The 19,645-nt window shown below is 51.4% G+C and overlaps 1 protein-coding gene across 2 annotated transcripts; it reads left to right on the top strand.

Moving 5' to 3' along the window:
• The first annotated feature begins 571 nt into the window (after positions 1 to 571).
• C8H2orf76 (chromosome 8 C2orf76 homolog) lies at positions 572 to 18,650 on the top strand. 2 transcript variants are annotated; one of them, XM_066575257.1, is made up of 6 exons: positions 572 to 652; positions 11,385 to 11,519; positions 11,591 to 11,641; positions 12,010 to 12,047; positions 12,161 to 12,242; positions 16,759 to 18,650. In XM_066575257.1, exons 2-6 carry the CDS (start codon positions 11,390 to 11,392, stop codon positions 16,833 to 16,835), a joined length of 378 nt encoding a protein of 125 aa, XP_066431354.1. In that variant the 5' UTR covers positions 572 to 652; positions 11,385 to 11,389; the 3' UTR covers positions 16,836 to 18,650. The 2 variants fall into 2 exon arrangements, with proteins under 2 accessions (XP_066431354.1, XP_066431353.1); XM_066575256.1 differs by having other exon boundaries at positions 603 to 700.
• The last annotated feature ends 995 nt before the right edge of the window (positions 18,651 to 19,645 follow it).

Raw genomic sequence — 19,645 nt, 5'->3', positions numbered from 1 at the left:
CACTATCGCTGCTGTGCTCACCGCCGGCTTCTAAGGCGGTAAAACGCTGCGTATTCACTCTGCACTTCACGCCTACGCCCGCGGGCATGAGCCCTAGTTGTGTGACAGTAACAATATTATGCCCCTTTGGCACGGTCGTCGTGTTCTGTAAATTAGATGTTCGAAACGTCACAAAAATCTACTCTAATTCCAGGATGAAGGCAACAAAAGTACCGAGGGGGGTGAATACTTTAACAAGACACTGTTTTTCTTCAGAATTTTCTAGATCTCTGCTGCCTGTCAGTGAATTATTTACATTAGCAGGCTATGCAGACCTGATGTTTCTCACAACTCTCTCATGTACTTTGTGTTCCAGTTCCTCAACTTAACAAGATCTCTGCTTGCATTCAGTGAATGAGAAGAGTTTTATATTTCTGGTACACTGTATCACTGCAGGCGCCATTTTGCCGTCGCCCGCTCACACACCTAGGCTACATAAACATGGCAGCCCTCGCACTGGCTGCCCTTACTAAACATGGCCGGCGGTGTGACGTCATCACGTCTCCCCGCTTCATAGCTCCTTCTGCTGCGTCCCACTGTCGTCATAACGACCAACACATCCAGCAGTGACCGCGAGGAGGTGTGATCCGTCCTGCTGCCCGTAGCGCGCGCTGTGAGTTTGACCTGCATGGGGCGTCCTGTATACAGTGGGAGATAGAAGGTGATAAGTATGGATGGTTAAGGGGGGGAACACTGGGACGCGCATGGCGCCACCTAGTGCCTGGATATTACAGCTACATCACTCCACACACTGGAAACCAATGAGGCACAGTTGTAGTGAATTGTCGCTGGGAGCAGCGGCCTGATGTTACCCCCCAGCTTCTCATTATCGTCCCGACCGCCATAATACAGGTCAAACAGGAAGATCTAGTCTACCCTATATCTTACATTACATCCTGTATTATACACCAGAGCTGCACTCGCTATTCCGCTGGTGGAGTCACTGTGTACATACATTACTTATCCTGTACTGATCCTGAGTTACATCCTGTATTATACTGCAGAGCTGTACTCACTATTCTGCTGGAGGAGTCACTGTGTACATACATTACTTATCCTGTACTGATCCTGAGTTACATCCTGTATTATACTCCAGAGCTGCATTCACTATTCTGCTGGTGGAGTCACTGTGTACATACATTACTTATCCTGTACTGATCCTGCGTTACATCCTGTATTATACTCCAGAGCTGCACTCGCTATTCCGCTGGTGGAGTCACTGTGTACATACATTACTGATCCTGAGTTACATCCTGTATTATACTCCAGAGCTGCACTCACTATTCTGCTGGTGGAGTCACTGTGTACATACATTACTTATCCTGTACTGACCACGAGGTCCATCCTGTATTATAATCCAGAGCTGCACTCGCTATTCTGCTGGTGGAGTTACTGTGTACATACATTACTTATCCTGTACTGATCCTGAGTTACATCCTGTATTATACCCCAGAGCTGCACTCACTATTCTGCTGGTGGAGTCACTGTGTACATACATTACTTATCCTGTAGTGATCCGGAGTTACATCCTGTATTATACTCCAGAGCTGTACTCACTATTCTGCTGGTGGAGTCACTGTGTACATGCATTACTTATCCTGTACTGACCCTGAGTTACATCCTGTATTATACCCCAGAGCTGCACTCACTATTCTGCTGGTGGGGTCACAGTGTACATACATTACTTATCCTGTACTGATCCTGAGTTACATCCTGTATTATACTGCAGAGCTGTACTCACTATTCTGCTGGAGGAGTCACTGTGTACATACATTACTTATCCTGTACTGATCCTGAGTTACATCCTGTATTATACTCCAGAGCTGCACTCACTATTCTGCTGGTGGAGTCACTGTGTACATACATTACTTATCCTGTATGATCCTGAGTTACATCCTGTATTATACTCCAGAGCTGTACTCACTGTTCTGCTGGTGGAGTCACTGTGTACATATATTACTTATCCTGTACTGATCCTGAGTTACATCCTGTATTATACTCAGAGCTGTACTCACTATTCTGCTGGAGGAGTCACTGTGTACATACATTACTTATCCTGTACTGATCCTGAGTTACATCCTGTATTATACTCCAGAGCTGCACTCACTATTCTGCTGGTGGAGTCACTGTGTACATACATTACTTATCCTGTATGATCCTGAGTTACATCCTGTAGATCTTTTATTATAAAAGTAAAAAACACAACAAAGACAAACTGTAACAATAAGAATAACCATATAAAGCAATATAAGGCCCTTCACCCACAGTCCGTGATCCATAAACAAAGTTAATGTCCATATCCGGGTTTCCTCCCCGCCGTACACACCCACACACATACACACTCTACATATAACACAATATACAGGTATATACCTAAAATACAAAACTAAGGAAACTATAACTACATAAACCCTGTAACTACACCTCCAGGTCCAGCCGTACCGCACTGCACCCACACAACACAAAGCAAAGCAATAACATAAACACAATGTAAATAACCAAATATAAACAGAAAGACCGAGCCAAACTGGCATAAAAACTAACTAAAAATATTCTTTTTTTTTTTTTTTTTTTTTTTTTTTTTTTGGGTCCCCAGTGCAGCTTGGGGGCCAAGCCTGCTCCAACAGTCCGTGCCCAGAGTTCTTAGTTCAGGACGTGCCAAGCCACACCAGGGTTCTTTTATTAATACCACACTGTGCCCGCCGCAGCCTGGGGGCCATGCCCGCTCCACCAGTCCGTGCCCAGAGTTCAATGTTCGGGACGTGCCAGGCTACGGCTCAAGGCGTGAATCCCACTCCCCCCAACTCCCCACCCACCCAACCTACCTACCACCCAAAACGTGAATATATACAATATATACAAAACCATAACACACTCCAATAAACCAACCTACATAATATATACTATATACTATATACATAACCCGAAAGCCTAAGGTCGGCTCTCCTGCAGCCCTACTTCATTCCATTTTGCCCAAATCAAAACAAAAAGCTTCATGGTGCACTCACAGCCCCCCACCGGGATTGGAGGTGATAAGCCGGGCACAGACATCACAAAGTACTATCCCTCTTTTTTTTTATTTAAAAAAAAGGTCTCCCTATACTCTTCCTAATTTGCCCTAGACTGTCCTTAGTCTGCCCCTCAGTCTGACCCTTCATGGAAAACTGTCCCTGCCCTATCCCTCCTCTCTCCCTATCCTGTCCCTCCTCTCTCCCTACTCTGCCCCTAGAAAATTAAGAAAACACTGTCCCTAACGAAATACAAGCCCTCTCCATAGGAGAGAAGTCTTAGATGTGCCCAGCCTCTCATACTCCAAAGAACGCACCTTCACCAGGTCACCCAGGATGTTCCTACATACCGTATCCACGGGGAGGACTTTCAGCTCCGTCGAGATTAAACACCGTGCACTCCAGATGTGGAACCTGACCACTAGGCTAACTAGGAATAAAGTGCAGCGGTCCCTGCCACCAAGACCTCTGAAGGCTCCATAAGCCCACTCCGCATAGGAGAGGTGTGCCAGCTGAGGCCAGCCTATGGAGACCCCTACCCGTTGGTATACCTCTGTATTAAAGGGGCACTCAAGCAGGAAATGCTCCATGCTTTCCAGCACGTCGCTGCACTCCTGGCGGGGGCAACCCCTGTCAATCAGAGGCCTGCTCTTCAAGTTACCCCTTACATACAGTCTCCCGTGAAAGCAGCGCCAAGCCAAGTCCCAAAACTTCAAGGGGACCCGGGTTGAATTCAGTAAACGTAACCCTCCCTCCAGGTCCCGACTTGGGCAGTCCTTGAGCGCCAGGGGCTTCTGGAAATGGGTCAACAGGACTCTTTCGTCGAGGAGCCTCCTCGTCAGAGTCCTGATCTCCCACATCCCCAGACCCCACCGGCGTATCACCTTCAGAACCAAGGTAGCGTAAGTCGGGAGATATCCGTGCTGCGTGCGAAGGTCCTTCACTCGCCCTCCTGTCTCCCATTCCTGGAAGAAGGGCCGAAACCATCCCCGGCAGGAGTAGACCCACGGAGGAGCCCTCTCTTGCCAGAGGTTGCCTATGTTGATCTTAAAAAAGGTGTCTACAAGAAACACCACGGGGTTGACCATAGACAACCCCCCTAGTCTCCTCGTGCGGTATGTAACATCTCTCCTGATCAGGTTTAACCTGTTCCCCCACAACATTAGGAAGAACAGGTTGTAGACCCGGGTCCAGAGAGGCTCTGGCAAAATGCATACGCTGCCCAGGTAGATGAATAAAGGGAGCAGGTATGTTTTAATCAGGCTAACTCTTTCCCGAAGGGTCAAAGACCAACCCTTCCACTGGTTTACCTTCTGAGTGGCACCATCCAGCCTGTCTACCCAATTTTGCATGGGGTAATCCCCCTGGCCGAATTTGATGCCAAGTACTTTTGCTGAAGTTTGGGGCACCGGAAGGGTGTCCGGGAGATCAAACGTAGGATCCCCCCTTCCTAACCAGAGACTTTCACACTTATCCCAGTTGACCATAGACCCGGAAGCTTCCGAGTAGCGGTCCACCTCCGACACCACAAACTCCGCCTCCTCTCTCGAGGACACGAAGAGCGTGACATCATCGGCATATGCCACTGCCCTCAGGGTAGCCTCCGGCACCGCCCGGTCCATCCCGACCCCTGCTATAGGTCCACGATCAACCCTTCTAAGGAAGGGATCTATCGCAAACACATACAACAGGGGACTTAGAGGACAGCCCTGACGGACACCGGACCCCACCTCAAAAGGGCGGCCAAGCCAACCGTTCACCAGCGGGAAAGTCTCAGCCCCTGCATACAATATTCGCAGCCAATCAACAAACCCCACTGGCAGGCCGTATCTCAGAAGGACTGACCAGAGGTACTCGTGGTTAACCCGATCAAACGCTTTGGCCTGATCCAAGGACAGCAAGTACCCCTCCCAGTGACCAGCCCTACCCTGCTCCACTGCCTCCCGGACACCAAGAACAGCGCTAAAGGTGCTACGGCCTGGAACAGAGCAATGCTGGGCCCCCGAGAGGAGCCGGGGTGCAAACTTGACCAACCGATTAAACAGCACTTTTGCCAGAACCTTCCTGTCCGTATTGAGAAGCGCTATGGGACGCCAGTTCTCAATACGGCTCGAGTCTTTACCCTTTGACAGAAGGATCAAAGCTGACCTCCTCATTGACTTTGGCAGAGTGCCCGAGGAAAGACACTCATTTAATACCTCCGTCAAGAGGGGACTCAAGAGGTCCTTGAAGGTCTTATAATACTCGGACGTTAGTCCATCCGGTCCTGGCGATTTTTTGGGCCGGAGCCCATCAATCGCCAGTTTAACTTCCTCTGTTCTGATCTCTCCTGTCAAAACATCAAGAGAGGTGTCTACTCCCGGCTCAGGGACAGTTTCAGCCAGGAAAGCCGACACCACTTCCGGATCTAGATCCCTCTTTCCCAAGAGTTGCGAGTAGTAGGATCTGACGACCTCCAGAATCCCTGATCTGGATCGATTCAGGGATCCTGTACTATCGATCAGTCCAGTGACCACTTTACTATTTACTGACATCCTACAGTTTCTGTAAGGGTCGGGTGAGCGGTACTTCCCGAAATCCCTCTCAAAAACCAAGGATGCGTGTCTATCGTACTGGCACTTCTTGAGCAAAGATTTCACTCTGGAGATCTCCTCGCGGCTACCTCCAGTCGAAACGAGATGTTCGAGTTTCCTCCTCAGGCCGTTGTACAGGCGGTACCTGTCCAGGCATCTGAGGTTGGAGAGCTCACGGAAGAACCTCGCCGCCCTCCTCTTGAACATCTCCCACCACTCTGACTTACTGCTACAGAGATCCAGTAATGGTACCTGGCTCTGCAGAAAATCCTCAAAGGACTGTCTTATCTCTGCTTCCTCCAGGAGTGATGAATTCAGTCTCCAAAAACCTCTGCCCATGCGGGGGGTCTCTGCAACATTCAGAGAAAACAATATTAAACAGTGGTCGGAGAATTCCACCTCCACAACGGACACTGGTGAAGAGATGGCTTCCTCCTTCAAATAAAACCTGTCTATTCTAGACCTGCTCTGACCTCTATAATAGGTGAACCCCTCGTGGCCTGGGGTGTGCCGGATGTGGACATCCACCAGGCGAGCCTCGCTAGCTATACTATTAAGTGCGACGCTGTCAAAAGTCAGCCGCCTGTCTCCAGAGCCTCCCCTATCGCGGGCTCTTGTGACTGCATTAAAGTCACCTCCAAAGACAACTTGGCGGCTGGTAAAAAGGTAGGGCTTGATCCTCATAAAGAGACTCTTCCTGTCCTTTTTTGACTGGGGACCGTAGATGTTGACAAGTCTTAATTCTTGTCCCTTCATGAGGACATCTAAGATCAGGCACCTTCCCATTTCTAATTCAATAACTCGTCGGCATTCAACCGCTGCGGTAAAAAGGACCGCCACTCCGCTATACGGCTCGGCCGCAAGAGACCAGTAGGAGGGGCCTGACCTCCACTCCCTTTTTGCCTTATGTAAGGCTGCCAAATCAGACAGCCTGGTCTCCTGCAAAAATAAAATGTCGGCTTCAACGCGGCCGAGAAAATCAAAGGCCGCAAATCTAGCCGTATCTGACTTAATGCTGGCAACGTTAATTGATGCCAGAGTCAGCGGAGTGGGTGCCGCCATCATGAGTGATTAAATTAGACGGCTTTCTTCCTCACACCCGCTTCCTCGGGGTCAGAGGAAAGCCCCTTGCCTCTTTTTTTGGACACAGATGTGTCCATAGCAGGGGATCCTCTGACCCCGTCGTCCTTGTTTCCAGGTTCTAGGGTAGTCTCCACCCCGGAAGGAACTATGCCTTCACGAGGTGGAGACTCAGCGCCCCCTGTAGACCCTTCCTTTGCCCTAGGAACCTTGCCCTCCGCCTCCCCCTCAGAAGAGGAGGAAGAGATGTCTCGGAGGGCTCGGAACCTATTGGAGAGTCCAACTGGAGGTGAGCAGGCTTTTCCTTCCAGTACTTGGTCCGGGGTGGTAGAAGATCTTGAATCCCCCCTTCGTTTCCTCCTCGTGGCACCTAGCTTACGCCGTTTTTCTAGCCACCTCTTGCCTTCCCCATCCACACTTTCACAGTGGGAGGAATCTGCAGAGTTGGTCTCCTCCCTCTGGATCCTCCTGTCCTCCTCATCTAAATCGCTGTCCCTCAAAGCCTCAGCCACGAGATTTGCTTCTGGAACAGGGGCCACCATCGACCCACCTGCTGTGGGCGCTCCTGTCAGCTCCCTGCTCCGTCTGCGTTTCTCCTGACGCCTCTGCTGAGCAGGCGTCTTTTGCCGGTTCTTCCCTGGCTCCTGAGCTACTCCGCCTCTGCTAGTCCCCTCACCCCCGGAGGCCACATCATGACCCCCATCCGTAGGTGCTGAGACCGCATTGGCAAAGGAGCGCGGACAGCGACTAAATGGGTGACCGAGGTCACCACACAGGTTACACCTAATCTCCGCACAGGAGGCGGCTAGATGACCCAGACCCCCACACAGAGCGCACTTCAAGGTCTTACAAGCGGCGCTCAAGTGTGAGGGGTCGCCGCACCTGTGGCAGAGCTTCGGCTGCCCCTGGTAAAAGGCCAAGATACGATCCCTGCCAAGGAAGGCTGCAGAAGGTATGTGTGCCACTGAGTTACCTGAACGCTTCAGCTTGACCATGAACGTCCAGGCCCCAGACCATATGCCGTGCTCATCCCTGTTCTTTTGGGGCATCTCCGTCACCTCTCCGTACCTACTGAGCCACGTCATGATGTCAAAGCAAGAAAGTGACTCGTTACGAGTCAAAACGGTCACCTTCTTGATACCGTTCTGGCGAGACACCACCTGGATGGCAAAGTCTCGCCAGCCGGGCTCGTTTTTCACCAGCTCGTAATTCCCCCAGAAGATTTCTAGGCCCTCTGGGCGAACGAAGCTGATGTCAAACTCAGACGTGCCGTAGGGATGGATCAGGGCAAAGATGTCAACCGCCCTGAAGCCCATCTTCAGCAGAAGCTCCACTACCCTTGCCCTCGGGGGGCATGTATCATTGCCTCTCCAACGAAGACGGACCACATTCCTACGACCTGCGTCCTGCCCGGGTGTTGGTAGGGACCATACGGTCTCCCCCCTTTGCTCTCGGAAGGCACCCAAGCCATGTCTCTCTTTCCAGAGAGATAGATCCACCTCTCTTCCTCCAACTGTGATTGTACTCTCCCCCTTCCGTAAAGCCTCCAGGAGACGCTGTTGCAAAACGCCCTCCCTAGAGCCTGGAGACAAGGAGGACCCACTCCCTCCAGCGGCGACACTGGCATAACTCCTACCAGTTGTTGTCGCCGCTGGAGGGGCGACTGGAACCTGTAACCCCTCTTGCCTTACTGCAGTAATATCCTTTGAACCTCCACCCAAACCAGCATCCACTTGTGTGGCATCACTGTTGCCAGATGTACCTGGGATGCCCGCAGACACAGCAAGAGCAGAGGTACAACCAGCACCCCCAGCATCCTCTCTCCCATCACCAGCATTCTCTCTCACATTCACTCCTTTAGCTGGATCTGGACTTTGGGTCTTGGCCTTTCCAGAGGTAATTGGAAGCACCTCATCAGTTTTGTTTTTATTCTTTTTCTTGTTTTTCGCTTTTTTCTTTTTGGCCTCCACATCGCTGGAAGCCCGAGATCCTGCTTGGCCAGGAGCCCCCTCCGCATCACAGGCCCCACTTGCAATGTTGCCTGTGGCACCGCTGCCACTCTCCATGCCTGTGGCACCGCTGCCACTCTCCTTTCTGTCACCTCGGTCACCTCCAGCTGTACTGGCCTTTCCTGCGCCATTCTTTCTGACCTCTCTGTCCCGATTACCAACTAATACAGAGACAGGGGGTCTGACCAGCTCAGCGCTTTTCTTCCCAACGCCCCGCTCCTGGCCCACCTCAGAGCCTGAGTTAGGGGGGTTCTTGGGGTCAGAGCCCTGATCCGACTTTTCAGCTGGACCAGTGCTCTCAGAAACTGACACAAACACCAGCCTCTCCTGCACCTTCTCTGGTTTCTTCTGCTGCCTTCTTTTATGAACTACAGAGTCCTTTTCTGGCAAATCATTGCCAAACATGAAGCCCGCCATATCTGGAGGGGCTTCCAGCTGTGGGGTCTTCTGCACTTGTAGTGCTCCTGTTTTTCTTTTCCCCTCCACCTCAGACTCCTCTGATGTCGGTGGCAGTTCTACCTCCTCAGGCTGGAGACTTCTGGCACTTGTGGTGCTGCTCTGGGTCAGTGATTGCTCACCAGAGCACACAGGCTGCTCCCCCAGACTCTCCTGCACATCCTCATACTCCTCTTCATCCGAACTCTCCCCATCACTTGATGTGTCAGTTTGCGCATGGCCACTGCGCCCTGCCGCCATTTTTGCAAACCGATCGTCATTCATCAGTTTCTCCTTAAAGGGGCCGCTCTCCTCCAAGATCTTCTCTCTGACTTCCTGCCACATTTTAATACAGTCTTTGCAGTCTCTTATTGCCCTCCTGGCCACTGCTTTGTCCTCCTTGGATGACTTCTGCTCCTTCATCATCCTTGCAGATTGCAGTTTTCCCTTCTGCAGGACAATCATTTTCCCTGCAGTCTGGTAATCCTGCATGTATTTTGCCAACCTGGAGGCCATGTCTATTATAGATTCCTCCTCCCGTCTGTCACTCCATTTAGACAGTTTTGCCTCTGTCTGTGGCTCACATTTTATCCTGCGGGCCTGACTGCGGGTCACAACCTCACCTGCTGCGATGTCCATTGTGGCCGCGCTGTCAACCCGGGCCGTGTCACTGCACCCACGCCCAGAGCCCGCTCTCCTCACCGTATTGCTTGTAGATCCAAGCCTCCTCTTTGCTGCCGGTATCGCTGGTTTCTCTGGCACATGTAGCGAAGATGTTGCTGTCGCTGATGCCGCCGCCATCACTGCCCTCCCTCCCTCCGACCGAGATCGGAGGGAGGAGGTGCGCGACTCCATAACAAGCACGCACCCAAGAGAGTGCACTCTTCCTGGGATCCCAGCTAGATCTTCACCTGGGACTCCTGACCACACCCTGGTTCCAGCAGAGCTCTCCAAGACACAACCTACTCCTGAGATGCACTCACTATTCTGCTGGTGGAGTCACTGTGTACATACATTACTTATCCTGTACTGACCACGAGGTCCATCCTGTATTATAATCCAGAGCTGCACTCGCTATTCTGCTGGTGGAGTTACTGTGTACATACATTACTTATCCTGTACTGATCCTGAGTTACATCCTGTATTATACCCCAGAGCTGCACTCACTATTCTGCTGGTGGAGTCACTGTGTACATACATTACTTATCCTGTAGTGATCCGGAGTTACATCCTGTATTATACTCCAGAGCTGTACTCACTATTCTGCTGGTGGAGTCACTGTGTACATGCATTACTTATCCTGTACTGACCCTGAGTTACATCCTGTATTATACCCCAGAGCTGCACTCACTATTCTGCTGGTGGGGTCACAGTGTACATACATTACTTATCCTGTACTGATCCTGAGTTACATCCTGTATTATACTGCAGAGCTGTACTCACTATTCTGCTGGAGGAGTCACTGTGTACATACATTACTTATCCTGTACTGATCCTGAGTTACATCCTGTATTATACTCCAGAGCTGCACTCACTATTCTGCTGGTGGAGTCACTGTGTACATACATTACTTATCCTGTATGATCCTGAGTTACATCCTGTATTATACTCCAGAGCTGTACTCACTGTTCTGCTGGTGGAGTCACTGTGTACATATATTACTTATCCTGTACTGATCCTGAGTTACATCCTGTATTATACTCAGAGCTGTACTCACTATTCTGCTGGAGGAGTCACTGTGTACATACATTACTTATCCTGTACTGATCCTGAGTTACATCCTGTATTATACTCCAGAGCTGCACTCACTATTCTGCTGGTGGAGTCACTGTGTACATACATTACTTATCCTGTATGATCCTGAGTTACATCCTGTATTATACTCTAGAGCTGTACTCACTGTTCTGCTGGTGGAGTCACTGTGTACATACATTACTTATCCTGTACTGATCCTGAGTTACATCCTGTATTATACTCAGAGCTGCACTTACTATTCTGCTGCTGGAGTCTCGTTATTATTTTGGAAACAGTCAGCAAGCAGGGAATGCTGGGTATTTTTAGCTATGAGCTGCATATTTGTGCTGCTGTGGAGTGCAGTACAGGATCGGTGATGTATGTAGTGGGCGGGCTCTTCATGTACTGTCATTCTGTATGAGATGTGCGCAGTGGGCGGGGCTGGGACTTCCCACTGCCGGTTCTGACTGGGGTGCAATCATCGTTGATGCTTTTTGCTCCGCCAGCTCCGATGTCCGGGGGGGCCACCGTCACCGTGCGCCTTGTGAGATCCTTTGAACATCGGAATTTCCGTCCGGTCGTTTACCGCGGCGTCAGTCTGCATCAGACGGCGCAGGAGTTCTTGGAGTTTGTCAAAAAAGGTAAACTAAATGTCGGGCGACCGCGGCGGTTCTGTGATAGCGGACGTACTGATGTGGGCTCTTGATTTCAGATGTGGCACTACGGAACGACTTACCTCCCCCCTTCCGGAGGCACGCGTACGGTGAGTTGTTCCTCTGGTCCTCCCCGTATAATACTGTCTTTAATGCTGTATTTGCATTTATTGTGCTCCAAGGTCCATAAGACAACTCTTCCTGTCACTTGTCCCCGTGGGCAGCCTCATCAGAGGGCTATCATCACTCTAATGACCAGTCTGGTGCAGCAGAGTGCAGGGCAGGGAGTGTTGTCATGGGGGCGCTGGTTGTTGTGGGCGTTTCCTGCTGTTAGTATGACTTGGCAGTCATAGGTTAGATCATTAGTGGGGGCTGCATGGGGCACTTGTGGTGGGAGTTAGGTGGGGGTGTACTCTGGACACGCAGGGGGCTTTTGGGGGGCTTTGGCCGCCTCTCTGATAGTGTGTTGTCTCCTCAGATACGATGAAGATCATTCACCATCCGCACGGATCAAAGGTATTTACATCTCCTCACTAAAAGTCCGGTGGTGTTGGTGCCCCCCTGCGGCCGTGTGAGTACAGACTCTGGGGGGCCGCGCGGCACATGCTGAGGAATCTCTTATGTTCCAGACGAACGATCTGGTGATCAGCCTGGAGGACGACGAGAAGCTGATCCTGCGGCCGGAGCGGACTCTGCGGGAGGCCGGAGTGGGTAAGAGCCATTCGAAGGGTCTGCGTGGGGTCTGTTCTGTGGTCTCCGGGCGCCATGATGTATATCCTGCCTTCAGTGGATACATGGTCGCAGCTTCCTGTCATCAGAGTGTATATACGGCCCCTCGGGATAGGTCGGCACAGTGCCGTATTATCGGGCGTACGCTGTGCCAACAGAAGCGTCGGGGCGCCCAGAAGGGGATGAAATTGGCTGTTCTTCCCATTTCTCAGCCCGGTGTTGGCCGCCTTCGGGCTCCATGACTGCTGTCCCCCTCCGTGGCCGCTTTCCACCAAGTTCCCCTAGATGTGTGAGGGATTTGCCTCCGATTCTCGTGGAGCTTCAGATAGTGATGGGGGACGACGGGCGTGTTGGGCACACGGATACGGTGTTCTAGTTCACCTGAAGACGCTCGATGGGATTGAGATCCGGACTTTGGGCGACAATGAAGTCTGCAGACGTTCCGCTCCCCACAAGCCTGAACCCTGTGTGCCGTATGACATGGCGCTCGGTGATGTTGTAGAGACACGGAGCTGTACTCAAGTATTGCCACAGGGTAGGGGATGCCACATTGTCCAGATGTCTCTGTACCCGTTGGTGGTGAGGGTGGTCTTCACTATAACCAATGGTCCGCGTCCTTCCCAGCAGAACCCCCCGAACACCATAACAGAACCTCCTCCAAACCTCACTGCTGGGACGATGCAGTCGTGTAGAAACCGCCCTCCAGGTAACCGCCACACCCAAGTGTCGCCGTCCGATCAGAAGATGGTGTACCGTGATTCAGCTTCCACTCACTTACAGCACGATGCTCCGAGCCCCATCGCAGGCGCTGCTGTGCAGTCACTGCTGGGATGTTGTGTGTCGCCGCTCATCCATGGTAACCCTTCACATGCCGTTCCCTACGGAGGGTTCTGTTACTAATAGATGCCCCAATGACCTGTGAGACCCCCTGAGTGAGGGCAGACCGTATGTGTGATGTCTTCACAGCTCCTACAAGGCTTCGTTGTCCACGTTGTATCAGTTTACGAGGTCTCCCTGAACGTGGCGGCACCGCACACACCGGATGGTGTCCATCCCCCAATAACGTGGACGCTGGAAGGTCCAGAAGCTGCGATGTCCGTACTGATTGGTTGGCTACATCCCCCGACCAGACCCCGTTGTCAGCTCTACCCCTGGTAACATCCCCCACCACCATAGTGTATATACAGCCCCTCTTGATAACTCGGGGTGTAATAATCTTTCCCACCCCCTCCTCCCATCAGGAGCGGACTGCAGCGCTATATCACCAGCACATGTATATGGCCCCTTGGGGAACTACTGTCCCCAGCGCTCTATGTTCAGATGAAATCCGCATGCTGAGACACCGCTGTGAATCTATCTTGTGTGACCGATGGCGGACGCAGGGAGGAGGTCACCCTCTGCCCCGGCCGTGTACCTCCCACCTCTTCGCCTCGTGTACGGCTTTATCTCGGGCTCTGCGGCCTCCGGTATCTGTACACAATGTCGGACGTGTGAGATGTTTATTTCCTGGAGGGGTCATTATTTCCGCAGTGCCAGCAGCAGGGAGGGGGGGCACCTGTCAGAATTCATCAGTGTAGTATGTGGTGATGACCAGTAGGGGGCGCTCAGAGCAGCTTCTTGGAGAGTGCGAGCAGCTGGCATTAAAACAGAAGAGATAAACGGAGATGTGACTGTGTCTGTGGGGAGGCGCGGCGGCGAGCGGGCCGTGCTGCAGGCGCTGCACATGATACAGATGAGATGATGAGAGTCCCTCCGGTTTATTCTCCGCTCCGTCATCTGGCCAGAGTGTCATTGTCCTGTTTCCCGGGGTCACACTGACTGCAGGAGACTGCGCCTAGTAACAGAGCATCGCACAGCCCTCGTGCCTGCAGAGTATTGCACATTCCGTATACCCCCTCCGATGCCTGCAGAGTATTGTAGCTTGTGAATACCCCCTCCGATGCCTGCAGAGTATTGCACATTCCGTATACCCCCTCCGATGCCTGCAGAGTATTGCACATTCCGTATACCCCCTCCGATGCCTGCAGAGTATTGCACATTCCGTATACCCCCTCCGATGCCTGCAGAGTATTGTAGCTTGTGAATACTCCCAATTACACCACAGAATATTGTGCATCATGTATATTCCCCGTAGTTTCTGCAGACTATTGCGGATTGTGAATACTCTCCCCTTGTGCTTGCAGAGTATTGCCCATTGTGAATACCTACTTAGTGCCCACAGACTATTGCATTGTGTGAAACCCCCTCTGATATCTGCAGAGTATTGCACATTGTGAATCCCCTCGGTTTCCACAGTCTGTTGCAGCTTGTGAATGGCCTTTTGGCTGCTGAGCGTCTTGGTCTTTATAAATGGCCTGTGAGCTGCAGAGCATCGCGCCGCGTCCTCATAAAGCTTCTGTCCGGGTGTTGGGGTTGTGCTGCAGTTCCTGTGTGGCTCTCGCTGCCTGGAATGAATAAATCTGCTGACACGGGTTTTGGGTCGCTGACCTGTTGGGGTGACAGTGAGCTGACTGCGGCGGCTCCGTCCCATGTGGGTAATTAGAGGTGTTTGAAGGTGCGGCAGGAGCAGCCAATTTGTCTCTCACTTTGCATATTCCTCCAGATGTATGAATTAATCATCAGGAGCGACAGACGAAGAATGTAAAAGATCCAACTCATCTCAACGCCAGGCACAGATGTCCTCGAAGTGGGGGACGGGAGGCCCAGCAGGTCCTAGAAATAGTGGAGGGCTGAGGCGTGGAAGGGGGTGGGGGGGGGGGGGGGGGAGATGAGAAGATGGGAGACCAAGTAGGTCTTAGAAGTGGGGAGTACGGGAGGCCCCACAGGTCCTAGGAGTGGGGTGAATGAGAGAACGGGAGGCTGCGCAGGTCCTAGAAGTGGTGGAGGGCTGAGGAGTGGGGGGGATGAGAGGATGGGAGGGCCAGCAGGTCCTAGATATGGTGGAGGGCTGAGTGAGGAGTGGGGGGGATGAGAGGACGGGAGGCCTAGCAGGTCCTGGAAGGGGGGGGGGTTATTAGAGGATGGGAGGCCCAGCAGGTCCTAGAAGTTGCGTGCGTGTATGTGTGCGTGCGTGTGATGAGAGGACGGGAGGCCCAGCAGGTCCTAGAAGGGGGGGGGGGGGCAGGAGGCCCAGCAGGTCCTAGAAGTGGTGGAGGGCTGAGGACTGGGGACGGGAGGGATGAGAGGACTGGGGACGGGAGGCCCAGCAGGTCCTAGAAGTGCGGGGGACAGGAGGCCCAGCAGGTCCTAGAAGTGGCGGAGATCTGAGGAGTCGGGTGATGGGGAATAAGAGGACAGGAGGCCCAGCAGGTCCTGGAGTTGGAGGGATGAGAGAAGTGGAAGCAGACAGAACAGGAGGTCCTGTAGGTGGCGGCCTGGAAGAACATGGAGTACTTCTACATAGGCTAACTCTATGGATATGGAGAGAGAAAAGGCTCGTTGGTCTGTAGTCGCTTTGTTTCAGCGCATTGAGATGAAGCGAATAGTAAGTGTGTTCTCGCTCAATGTAAACAGGCAGTTGCTCATCTCTGGACAACTGCCTGTTCACAGCGAATGGAGGCAGCCAGCCGGGAAAGATCTCTAGTGTGCTCCACCTCCGACCATCGCTTTTAAGTGAAGGCCCAGGGGAGATGGATATAGAAGCACCCTACAGTTGTCCCACCATCTAACAGTCATCCCGTGTAAAGTACCCTTAAGAGTAGGGGGATGGGAGACCCAGAAGGTCCTAGAACTGGGATGAGGAGAGAGGAAACAGTAACTTGGGGTGCTCTTACACGGGACGATCTGTTGGGTGCAGATCAGCATTGATCAGTGCTCAGTGAATGGAGGTGGAGCATTTCCAGCCGCCCGCCTCCATTCACAGTAAACAGGCAGTTCATAGATGAGCAACTGCCTGTTTATACGGGCTGCTCTCATTCGTGGGGTTTTTTTTTTATGCGTGCATAAACTGACTGACTAATTAATTTAGCATTTACCGTTCGGATATATAGACTAAACGCTAATAGTTTGTAGTCTTGCTGATCTCAGTCAGTGTAAGGCTGGGTTCACACTAGGCGTATTCCCGTCGGAAATCCCGCGGTTTGACCGCAGCCGAAACCGCAAGATTTCCGACGGGAGAACCGCCGCGGAAAAACCCACGGCGGCTTTGAAGCAGCCCGACCGCTCGCTCTTCCGCTGCGGAAGTAAACAATAAATAGACATGCTGCAACTTTTGAAGTGGCGGCCGCAGCCGCGGTTTCAGCCGGACTTAGCGCAGCGGATTGGCCGTCCCATGTGGACGAGATTTCTGTGAAATCTCGTCCACATGGCTGCCTAATCCCGAGATTAGCGGCCACGGGGGGGTTTGCCGCGGCGAAATTCCGGGTGGCAAAACCGCGGCAAATCCGCCCTGTGTGAACCCAGGCTTAAGGATGTGGGAAGCAGCTGGGATACGTTGCCAATAGAAACAATGGGGATCCGGACGCCACATGACTAACTTCACCCCTAATTTTGTCCGCAGCCCATGAGACGGAGCTCGCCCTGTTCTATGACGCAGACTACAGACGGTACAAGGAGAATCCAGTGTCGGTCTGGTGACGCTGCTCAGGATGGGCGCCGCTTCTACATCAGACGTCTCCAGGAGCCTCCGGCGCTGTATTGTAGGACGGGTCCTGTTGGCACACGTGATGGAGGCGCTGGGCACTTACTTTACAGCTGAACATTTGCGCAATAAATCTAGTGAACTCTCCTCAACACCCATCCTAGGGTCGCTCCACCTGTGGCAGCCATAGACGCCCCTCATCCCTCAATACCAGTCCTGGAGTCACCCGCCCTTCTACCTGCAGTCATTGTAATCTCCCATAACTACCAGGTGTGGGGTAACCCCTTTCCTCTGGGCTCCTCCGCACTCCATCCCTACCCATTGTAGTTTTCACCTCAGTACTAGTCCTTGTGTCATTCTGTTCTACCTGCAGCAGTAGACTCCCCACTCCACCTGCTGCCATCGTAGACCACCCTACAGTTCAGTCCTGGGTTTACCGGCTCCTCTCTGCACCACTTGCAGATATCATAGACTTCCCTTCTCCACCTGCAGCCACACTCTTCCCTCAGCACCAGCCATGTGTTCTCCCTTCTCTCCCTGCAGCAGTCGGACTCCCCTCGAAACTAGTCCTGCTGTCAACCCACCTCCTCCACTACCTACCTGCTGCCATCGTAGACTCCCCTAAATACCAGTCCTGGGGTCAACCACCTCTTCTCTGTACCACTTGCAGCTATTGTAAACTCTCCTCCTCCCCAATCTACCTGTAGCCATCATAGAGTCCCCTCCATACCGGTCCTGGGGTCCCCCCTCCACCTTAACTATTCAGCTGCCATCCAGGGGATGGAGGGACATGTGACAGCCGCAGCCGGCACTTAAAATTGTCAAGTGGTGCTACGACTAACCCCGGCCTTAAGGCTTATCTGCCCCCCTGGTGTTGTATGGAGTAGTGTGACTGCCATGTAAGCACCTGCTACTTCAACTCCGCACAATGTGCCAGGCTGCCCACCTAATGCCAGTTTTTATACCTAGCTCCATCCTGGTCCAAGTGGTTCTAACAGAGGTGATGGCCGCAGTGTAACAGTAGTGGCAGAGGCGGCTTTAAGTCACATAACGATGCCCATTTTTGTGCAGCTTCTTTAAGGCTTGAGCTGCTCGCAGGAGCGGACGGGTGATGCAGCGCGCCACGGAGGCAATACAAACGCCAATCTTTTATTAATGCATTAAAAGTGGAACCACGGAGAATAAGCAAGGTGACTTTAATGTGTTTCGGACAACTCGCCTTAATCATGGCTACTTGGACCTGCAGGTGTGAACTTGTTTATTATAAGATACTTCCTCATTTAAAGACCAGTAAAACAACAAAAATACCGGTACGGAGCCTAAAACGAAATTCAGCATGATGCAAATGTCTGCCCGCAAGCCCCCTGGCCACAGGAAGACTCTGTATGAATTCATGTTAGTTCTTCTGCGTACACTGCTGCAGAAGAAACCAGAATGAGGAAACCAGTACACTGTATCAACTGATACTGTATTATCCTCCAGAGCTGCACTCACTATTCTGCTGGTGGAGTCACTGTATTCATACATCCCTTATCCTGTACTGATCCTGAGTTACATCCTGTATTATACCCTAGAGCTGCACTCACTATTCTGCTGGTGGAGTCACTGTGTACATACGTTACTTATCCTGCATTGATCCGGAGTTCCATCCTGTATTATACCCCAGAGCTGCACTCACTATTCTGCTGGAGTCACTGTGTACATTACTGATCCTGAGTTCCATCCTGTATTATACTCCAGAGCTGCACTCACTATTCTGCTGGTGGAGTAACTGTGTACATACAGGATATAACTCAGGATCAGTAATGTATGTACACAGTGACTCCACCAGCAGAATAGTGAGTGCAGCTCTGGAGTATAATACAGGATGGAACTCAGGATCAGTAATGTATTATACTCCAGAGCTGCACTCACTATTCTGCTGGTGGAGTCACTGTGTACATACATTACTTATCCTGTACTGATCCTGAGTTACATCCTGTATTATACTCCAGAGCTGCACTCACTATTCTGCTGGTGGAGTCACTGTGTACATACATCATTTATCCTGTACTGATCCTGAGTTACATCCTGTATTATACCCCAGAGCTGCACTCACTATTCTGCTGGTGGAGTCACTGTGTACATACATTACTTATCCTGTACTGATCATGAGTTACATTCTATATTATACTCCAGAGCTGCACTCACTATTCTGCTGGTGGAGTCACTGTGTACATACATTACTTATTCTGTACTGATCCTGAGTTACATCCTGTATTATACTCCAGAGCTGCACTCACTATTCTGCTGGTGGAGTCACTGTGTACATACATCATTTATCCTGTACTGATCTCACTTCATCGTCCTCTCTATCTGCCGTTGGGGATTTATCATTTGAATTCCTGCAGTTATATATTTTTTGTTGTTGTAGAAAAGTTACAAATCAGCGCCCTCTGTATGTGGGCAACAGTTTGTGCACCTGTCAGTTTGGAGAAGTGGGCAGGGTCTGCTTGGAGAGGCGTGGCCCATAACTTAACCCCTTAGTGACCAAGCCTGTTTGCACCTTAATGACCAGGCCCAATCTTGGAGATCTGACATGTGTCACTGTAACATAGCATAACTCCGTAAAGGTTTTGCATATCCCAGTGATTCTGACATTGTTTTTCTTGCCAGATATTGTACTTCATTTAGGTGGTAAAAAATAGTCCAATGAATTTGTGTATATTTATTAAAAGTGCCAAAATTGGGAAAATTTCAGTCACTTTTTCACCTTTTCAATTGTAATATATCAAATATGTGCAAACATACTAGGCAAATTTTTGAT

This window comes from Eleutherodactylus coqui, chromosome 8 (assembly GCF_035609145.1).
Source record: "Eleutherodactylus coqui strain aEleCoq1 chromosome 8, aEleCoq1.hap1, whole genome shotgun sequence".
Lineage (NCBI taxonomy): Eukaryota > Metazoa > Chordata > Amphibia > Anura > Eleutherodactylidae > Eleutherodactylus > Eleutherodactylus coqui.
The sequence above is the reverse complement of the archived record's forward strand: the minus strand, read 5'-3'. Positions and strand labels throughout refer to the sequence as shown.